Genomic DNA, 9,391 nt, shown 5'->3' on the forward strand with positions numbered 1-9,391 from the left:
CATTGCTTGCCATTTTTGATACAGTCGTTAATTCGTGGATCCACCAACTCAGCACAAAGATTCCAAAAGTTTTCATTATGACAAAAGTCCACTTGCAAATTCTCCAAAACATCTTGCAACTGTAATCGTAAATTAACATAAATTTCATTATTCCGTTTACGACAAATCACTTTAAGCAACCGTATCATCACTGACTCAACAGTTCTGCCTATGCTTTCATGGTGGTGAGCAATTTTTCGAAATATGCCAACGACAGATTCGAATTCACCATTGTGAAAATAATGAACAATTATCTGATCAAGAAAAATTTCTATATTTTCTTCACATTGTGAGCGTTTGAATAAATTCAACGATGCTTCATCAGATACTTTGGCTATTGAATTTTCCAAATACGTCCACCCATTTTCAGACAATTTAATTTCAAGTGAACGCTGAAATGCGTTAGCAGCAGCTGAGTAGTTTTTTAAAAAATAAAAGCACATGCCAAACAAAAACCATGCTTCGTGCTGGAAAACAAACAAATAAAACAAGACATCAGAACTTGAATCATTGAATAATGAATAATTTGTTTTAAATTATATAAATGGAAAATATTCAATAGATAAAAATTGAACAATGAAAACAATTTTTCACTTACCATTAGCGGATCTTCGTCAAATATAGATCGCAATCGTTTTAAACATAAACTAAATTGTCCGTCAGCATACAGCTTCTTAATTCTTGCTAGCTGTGGCAAAACAAATTTCCGTGGTTGCATTGAGCATGCGTTGAACAACAAGTTATCATCATTTTTGATTGTTGCTAAGCAGTATGTTGTAAATGAACTCGGCAATGTGGAATGCCTTTCTTCAATTATTGGCAACCCAATGTGTTCCAATGAAAATAATTTACATATATTCGTTACATCCTCCAGCATATCTAAGTTTTTGTAAATTTCCAAAGCGGCGCCTGGGCATTTTTTTAATAAATAAATTTCCGCTTTCATTTCCAAAACATTCCAAATTGAAATAGGATCAGTAAAGCAAAACGCCAGACGCATTTCAATTGGAATCGTGGAATTCTGAAACCAATTTTCAAATTGATCAAACTTTTCAAAGATGTTGACGTCCATTGCTAAGTGATATTTGGCATATTTACAATAATATATTAGTGCCAAATTGAACACCATCCAACAAGGGGCACTTTTCAACATTTTCCTCATTGTCTGATCATGATAATGAGAAAAGCGTTTCAAATCTCTCATTCTCTTTTCCAACAACTGCATCTGGACTAAAATTAAACAATGATAATAAACATTATCTTTATGAGCATCAAAATTTCCAAATCCATCTACAATATTCAAATTATCATGATCACTTTTTTTTCCAAATAGAAAACATCTTTCAATTCTTTCATTGTAAAGTGAATTATTTGTCATAAGCATTCTGAAATTATCTTTTCCTTGCAGAAAACAATTTGCTAAATCTGTTCTTTTACGTAAAATATCCTTAGCCATATCTAAATATCGGGCAGCTAAATTGTTTTGTGCAAAAGTGATGTGAAAACTGCTCAGCTCGAGCAAGAAAACAAATTTGATATTATCGTCAAACCGGCCAGCATAATTAATCCATCCTCCTGGTGGGGTGCGTTTCTTTGTTGTAGATGTATGAAGGTAAAACCTCGGTCGTTTTAATAGCCGCTGCCAAATCATGGTTATTCGTAGTGCCCAGTAGTGGGCCGTATAAAAGTGTGTTTTGAAAAATGCAAAACAATCAATAAAGATAACTTTTGCAATTGCTAGCAATATCAAGTTGTTGCACTTGTAAAGAATCGGTTCCCCCTCGACGGACAACTCCGTCGATCGGAGATACCAATTTGTCTCGACTGAGGTTAATCTTCCAAAATCCCATTCAGCAGGCAAAGCTACATTCGATGGTCCAAGAAAGTTTTGCTGCATAAAATGCATAAAACAGCTTATTCCAAATTTGAAATAATGCAAGCGTTTTTCACGTCCTCTTTCAGCTGAGCAAATATTTTTCAAATTACCTTTTAAACATCCAAAACTGGAATATTCGTTAAACGGTAATGGCATTCTAAGTTTTTCCAGTTTTGATGGAAATTCAACTTTAGCTGCAAACGTCTGAAATAATTCGTCCATATTTACCTGAAATGTTCATTATGTATCTTAATAAAATTTAAAAACTTTTATATGTAATTTCTACACAGTACATTCAACTGACATTCACTTTTCCAACGTTTACAATCAAAACAGTCATACTTGTGAGATTTCTTCAATTTCCATATTTTGGATTATTTATATTTATCAGTATAAACGTTTAGCGTGATAATTAATGTTTTCATTGTAGAATGCTAGTGAAAAATTCAACATGAAATTATGACTTTCAAAACAAACAAAAAAGAAACGTATAAATACAAAACCGTTGGAAAGTATTTTATAATTTTTAATAAACTTCAAAAATTATTAAATGTAACATTGAAAAATAATATTATATCAGATAATTGTTAAGATTATACGGTCAGCCCTCAGCATTCGTGGATTTCAAAACTGGAAAAACATAAATCCTATTTTGTGCCCTAGTGTGCATGCATGCTGTGGATCTGCAGGTTCAGTGCAACGTTGTTTACGCTTATAAATTTCCACCCCATAACAGTAGCAATAACGACTTAATCAAACTGGGAGGCTAAATAAACGCTGCTTACGCTAAGATGAAAAAGATAAAAACATTCAGGGGAAGGGAAAGAGGCGCTGTGAATTGGAGATTGGCTTACGTCAGCAGGCGATTCCGGACACATGCCCAGACGGGTCAACTAGTCCAGATATGTCTGGAAGTGCAAAATTTCTGCTTTCATGCTAGCATATTCAGCTTCAAGTGCAACACAGCGTGCGAATAACGCAACATTTCAATAAATACGTAATGAATGAAGTAAATTCTACATGTTTTTTGAAAGTCACAATGTTTTTTGAAAAACATGCGCCGGACAGTCCATCCACTACTGGCAATAATTTTGAGAATTATACATTCGATCAACCGAATAAAAAGATTATTACGAGATAAATAATTAGCATGCAAATTAGTAGACAGCTCCTGATATCCCTTTCAGCTTTCAGACAACTACGAAAAATTGATTACAAGGTGAATGTTCAGGGCCGACTGTATTAATAAATGATTTTGACTGTTACAATGCTTATAGTTATAACAGAAAATATTTTTCTTACCACCAGTTCCATGAGCAAGAAGATATTGGCAAGTTGGGTTGAAAACGAGCTTCAATGTATTTGTCTGTACATCAGCAGCTAAAACAGTTTACTGTAATTGTGATTTTAAAGTTCACATATTTTTCTTTTTTCTGCTTTTCAAAATTTACTTTAAAAATGCTGCATTTAACACAATATTTTATTTTATTTTACTTTATTGTAAAATAACGGATTTAACTTTCAATCTTTCTCTACCAAGTAAAATGTTAATTCATCTATACGCAACATGAATCTGCAGCTTAATATCCAGTGATTAATAAATTTGTTGCGTGTTGGCATTTTGAAATAAATATTAATCATTATTAAAAATTATAATTATTATTTAGAAAATTTAAAGCGAAAAAATATTTGATCAGTATTAAAGGAATGGGAAATTGTTGTTTTTTATTTTATTATTGTTATTTTATTATTATTGCTAATGTAACATTATTTGTATCATTGTTTGCAATAATGTAATTTTAAAAATAATAAGAAATATAAGCAGTAACTATCACAATTGATTATGCAATCATTTAATAAGATATTACCTTTTGAGAGCAGTTTATAAACAGACTGCATTTCAGGTAATAAGCAAATTTTATATTGTGTAATATGCTATTTTGAAATAAAATTTTGAAATTTTTGAGAAAAATGTTTTCCCCAAAAAATGACGTGAATTGATTTTAATTGACCAGAAAACATAAGGAAACGACTATAAACGTATACGGACTGTTCCTACTTGTATTCTTCGCGGAAAACTAAGGAATTTTCATTTGTTTAAAGATAGGTAATGCGTCAACGCTACGGTCCATTTATTCCACAACTACTTGGCAGTTTATGATGGAACTCTGCATAACATTATCATTTATCAATGTAAATGTCTCCCCTTCGAAAAATGGAAATTGTCATAAAAAGCTTTTCTACATTCTTCGCAAAAAAGCAAATTCCAACAAAATTTCAAAGTTTTTGGTAACAAGTTTTTCTGTAAATCTATTTGAGTCGATCGGTTAAGAGATTACGGACATACTGCCAACTAATCCGCACTGTTCAGAGTTGCGTATTTATCGAGGTCTGCCAGAAGAAGTGAAATCAAAATTGAGATGTTAATGATGATGAAATGAAAAAAAGTAAACACACGTTAGGTAAATATGCATATAAGATGATTTCTTTAATTTTTATAATAAGACAAGCCAAAAATTGCAAATTATTTTAATAATAATTGTTCCTGATTTTCATTTATGTCTTACACCATTTTTAAGATCTAATACTTTTTTCAAAGAAATTTTGATTGCGTACGCTTCAGAGATACGAATTATCCAAAATTATTACACTGGAATGGAATTTTCATGTAACATGACAGTTTTTCTCTTCTGTAGATGTCGAATTCTCTGCCACACTAGCATAACCCTGAAGTACTCGTCGACTTCTCATCCTCGAAGTTCTTCTTGTCGTCCTGATATTTATTATGCATTGTTTCTCGGCGCTGATCGTGACGTGTCTCTCATGATATGAAATTATCCCCTGTCACTGGCGCTGTCCACCTTGTCTCATGAATAACGAAACTGCTGTCTAACATTACACGTAGTATTACTGTACCTTCTGAATAATCCCTTTCTTCTTGCATATTTTTAAAGTAATTACAGATCATGTTCACAAGTATTTACCGTTGAAGATTTTTGTTGCTTAAATTTATTTTTCGATAAAAAATTGCTTATTATGAATCTTTTCTTTAGAGTAACAATTTCTTTGCAACAAATTTAATTACAACTCATTTTTATATTGTGCTACGAGCATTTTAAATAAATGTTTTTGAATCTGCAATGAAAAGTAACAAAGTTGACTGAAGTTATGCTATTTATCATCGACACTTATTATATTGCACTACATCTAAGCTAATTATTTCCTTAATATCATTTTATGTTTATGCCTACTGAATTAAAGAAAACGTGAATTGAAATTTTTACCAGTGCAATATCCAAGTTAACACTATAACACTTAGTAAAAAATGTCCAGTGAAACAATTTCATTTAGTAGGATAACATTAATTATTAATATTACACTCTGAATAACTGTTCTTTATATTCTTCTGAAGAAAAAATCTATCTATGAACTGAACGACGCTTTTATTTATTCAATAATACAAAATCGAATTTTATAAGAAATAATTATGTTCAGTATGAATATTTAGCGCTCAATATTTATTATGAATTACATGTTCATTATGAATATTCATTATTTTTTTATTTGAATCCTAATCTGAAATAATGTACAGTGCCAAATGAACTCATTACATGATCATAGAAATTCGTACAGCATAATCATTCTTGAACAAAGTTCATCGCGTGACAATAACTTCAATCACCTGAAAACAACGTTTGGCCTCTTTGGAAACGACACTAATCTATGTTTCACTACACAATATGAACCCGCATATATGGATCAACAACGGAGACATAAAAAATCCCATAGAAAGTTAAGCTCTACAAACCAAAAATTATCAGTGCATGTAGAAGAGCTGTAAAATTTGGTATCGCATACAGAAGTTCTAATATGAAGTCATTATGAAGTTATGAAACTTTCCATTCTGTTAACAGTAAGCTGTTCTCGACAAAATGCATAGACACGTAGATGTACTGCTTTTATTGACCAAAGAACGGAATAAAAAATCAACGTATAAGTTTTTATTCCACATTTTATTTCTGACGATGGTAAATTTCAAAGCACTGTTTACCTCGCACTGCGTGTACTCGAACGCTGCACTTAGTGCACATATTCCGGGTGTCTCGTCTGCATTCTTTGCAACATCCTTGTGGTCCTGTACCACGAATATGGTTTACACCATCGAACTGGATGTCAGGCAATTGTGACATTAAGCCTGATGCCGCTCTTGGGGATGAAATTCGTTCTGATCGCTGGAAGCCAACAAGACCTTGTCGACGAAACACCAAGGGACTGTGTGATCTTTCATCAATGAAACAGTGAATTTGCCAAGCAGCCACAGTAGCAACGTTCACCGCACGGACAAACAAAGGCCAATACCATTTTTTGCCTCTTATTGTAAGACGATAGGCAGCAGCCAGTCATTCAAGAAGGTCAACTTCCCCCATGCCAATCATATATGATCTAACTGTGTTCAGTATTTGTATATCTGTTCTTTGCTTTGCCTTGTAACAAACTCAAAGTTTGTCTTATAGTTCTGGAGTTTTCTTGAATAACGGCAACCATGTCAGTGACAACTCTGGTGCTCAATGGAACTTTCGAAGCTTGGAATTCTTTACCTTGATCAACCACATAGCATTAATACTTTGTAGTCGAACTGAATCATTTTGCCTTTCATGAGCATTTTAACCCTATGGCGACCACAGTATAATACTATTAATTCATCGACGCTAAATTCCTCATGGAACATGCCATGCTGGATAAGAGTGGCGTTAGGTACTTTATAAGGAGGGATTACATTGTTCACCTTGTCAACATTTACCAGTCCAAGATGTCAGCCACGTAAAAATACTTCTTTATCTCCAAATACCATTTTTGACTCATGGAACTGATGGCTACCTGTGTACCCATGTCTGGCTTAGTAGGCCAGTAGTGCTTTGTTTCCAGAACACAGTGATATCCAGACAGCAGTATCAGTTTAATGAATTGCCTTATCTCCTGCAAATATTGAAGTACTCTAAATGCCCTGCTGTTGCCTTCCCTGCTGGCATATAAATTTGACTGAAATACAATGTGGTCCATAGCTTTATCTGTAACCGTTTTTAACAACACTTGAAACAGTGTCAGAGAAGCCATACGATGAGAATTTTGATTCGGTTGAAGTTGATCGACAGGAAAGATCATATCCAGATGTTCAGACTTCAGATTTTTATCTTCACGCTCCTCCATATAAAGTACTTCTTCATCTTCCAACTTACCTGCTGGATCAAATTCATCTTCTGGGCAATCAGGTAAGTACTCAAAGTCACTGTGATCACTGCGTGAATCTGCAGTTGCTGGAAGTTACACAATGACGTTTATTACTTGATCTGAAACGGCGATAGCGTTTTTCGCTTTCTCTAATGTCATAACCTTCTTCCTTCTAATGAATATTTGTTGACCACTGTTGAAGATGTTTAAGCTTTATAGCTGGTGGATGCTTCTTTTTTATCTTTCGTCAGGGTTTTCCATTTTACTATTACGTCACAGCTTCATTCCCAGAGCAATATGTTAAGAAGGAAAATTAAGACTGTTATCAAATACTGATAATTAGCGCCCCATCATACAGGATATCTCGACGAACTCTTGCAGATATCATTTCTTCCATTCCTCCTATCCTTCCGCTGCTATTCTCAAATACGCACTTATTCGAAAACTCAAAATATAGCAGTCCCAAGTAAGCTGCTACAACTCAATAATTGTGATTACTGGACATGGAATGACTAATAAATAAAACTCAACCACTTTTCTGTCCACAGCTGAACCCTAATGTCTACTCGACAAAGCATGGGCCATGAAAATGTTCAGTTGTAAAAAAATACAGAATTCTATTAAGAAATATCCATTAAAGCAAATTATTTATTCTCTACTTATAATAAACAACATTAATTAAGAAACATAAGAAAGAGATGCATATGACTTCATAGCTCAAATTTAAATAAATAGTACATTTAATATTTCCTCTCACAAGTCTAATTCACAGCGTAACTGAACAGAATATGCTTATTAAACGTACCGCTAGCTTTTTATCGTTCACTACCATTTTCTTTTAAGGGACTTCTAAATTTAGATAAATTAACTGCAATAAATATGGTACAAGTAAGGCATAAAACACATTTTCTTATGTTATTCAACGTTGGACACTGTCCATAACGTTATTCTATATAGGCCGCACACTGTTCGTCAACAATTATAGAACGTACAGCAAATGAATGGAAATTTGAATAAAGCTTATGTTAAACAACTACTACATTATTTGTTCCATTAAGAATATCGTTCTCCTTTAGATAATTATCTTAAAATGCACTAATTTGAAGAACTCATCAAATGACAGAATATTAAGATTGAATTCCAATTGAATACAAAATATACCTTAACAAATTGTACGCAACGTTTTCAACTGCAAAACCAAAAGACCTAGAAATCTTCAAAGTTTGGAAAATTATCAAAAGCTAACATGAGAGGATACAATTGTCAACTACATGCGTTCATCTGATTCTCACGTACATTATTTTTCTTTCTCAAAAAATACTCAATATATACAACAAAACAAAACTGAGATCTCACATCGATGTAGTCATTCTATTAATTTTAATTATCAAATGGGTGATTGATCATTTTTCAGAAATCAAAATAACTAATAAGAACAAGTCACATCTGAATCACTGATGCTACTCAAACTGCCCCGGGGTAATTTTCAGAAACCGCAACCATTATCCTTCAATTGTTGAATTTAAACCACACTGATGTGGCGATAATGCGGTCATTGCTAGGCAATCAAATACACACTTGGCTATTGAGAACGCAACGCAGTGAAGAAAATTAATTTGCATACTTGAAAAATCATGCTCCAGTAACGTTGAAAAACAAACATTCAAAACGTAAATCCGCCATTATCAATTACGCCTATTTACCACAAATAATATGCACAGGAATTTTAAAAATTTAACTTGATATGCTAAGGATAAATCAATTTCAATATATAATGCACATATCTCATTTTCATTGTTCAATTGCAATTATGGAACATCATATAAATATCAGAAACTATAAAACAACACTATTCAATTATGTTTGTAAATTATGAACTACATACTTATTGTCACCTTTATATTTATCATTTAGTAAGCATTTACAGAAAACGCAACTTACCAACACAAGTAGCCATACATGAATGTCATTTTTTACGGATATCGTCATCAGGGCTTTGGCTGCATTTAGCATAATAATAATTTTGCCTGAAATAAAATTTATAAATTTGTATAAACTATTTTATCATTCTCCAAAATGGGAATAAGCTATTTACTTGCTTAAAAAATGCATACAATTTGAGATGATGTTTCGGCGACACATTTCTCACAGATTTTACACGTTGCAGTGCTTTTTCAAAATCCATGCGAATAGCCGACAAATGCATTACAGAAGCTGTGAAAATTGTCGCAGGCAAACTTGGAGGAA

General features: G+C 32.9%; 3 protein-coding genes across 3 annotated transcripts; all 3 read right to left on the reverse strand.

Moving 5' to 3' along the window:
* Positions 1–48: 48 nt before the first annotated feature.
* Positions 49–2,137, reverse strand: Tsp_12213 (hypothetical protein; the record flags this gene model as incomplete). The annotated part of the gene is made up of 3 exons (XM_003374171.1): positions 995–2,137; positions 638–907; positions 49–506 (listed from the first exon to the last, which is right to left on the reverse strand). Coding segments are annotated over exons 1-3 (1,871 nt in total), but the record flags the coding sequence as incomplete, so codon positions are not given.
* Positions 2,138–5,928: 3,791 nt separating this feature from the next.
* Tsp_12212 (hypothetical protein) lies at positions 5,929–6,460 on the reverse strand. Its single transcript, XM_003374172.1, has 2 exons — positions 6,364–6,460; positions 5,929–6,284 (listed from the first exon to the last, which is right to left on the reverse strand). The coding sequence occupies exons 1-2, from the start codon at positions 6,458–6,460 to the stop codon at positions 5,929–5,931; spliced, it is 453 nt and encodes a 150-aa protein (XP_003374220.1).
* A 252-nt stretch (positions 6,461–6,712) lies between these two features.
* On the reverse strand, positions 6,713–7,532 carry Tsp_12211 (hypothetical protein). Its single transcript, XM_003374173.1, is given in 3 exon segments — positions 6,713–6,892; positions 6,911–7,230; positions 7,478–7,532. 3 exon segments carry the CDS (start codon positions 7,530–7,532, stop codon positions 6,713–6,715), a joined length of 555 nt encoding a protein of 184 aa, XP_003374221.1.
* Positions 7,533–9,391: the final 1,859 nt, after the last annotated feature.

The sequence above is a fragment of the Trichinella spiralis genome, assembly GCF_000181795.1.
Source record: "Trichinella spiralis strain ISS 195 chromosome Unknown Scfld6, whole genome shotgun sequence".
Lineage (NCBI taxonomy): Eukaryota > Metazoa > Nematoda > Enoplea > Trichinellida > Trichinellidae > Trichinella > Trichinella spiralis.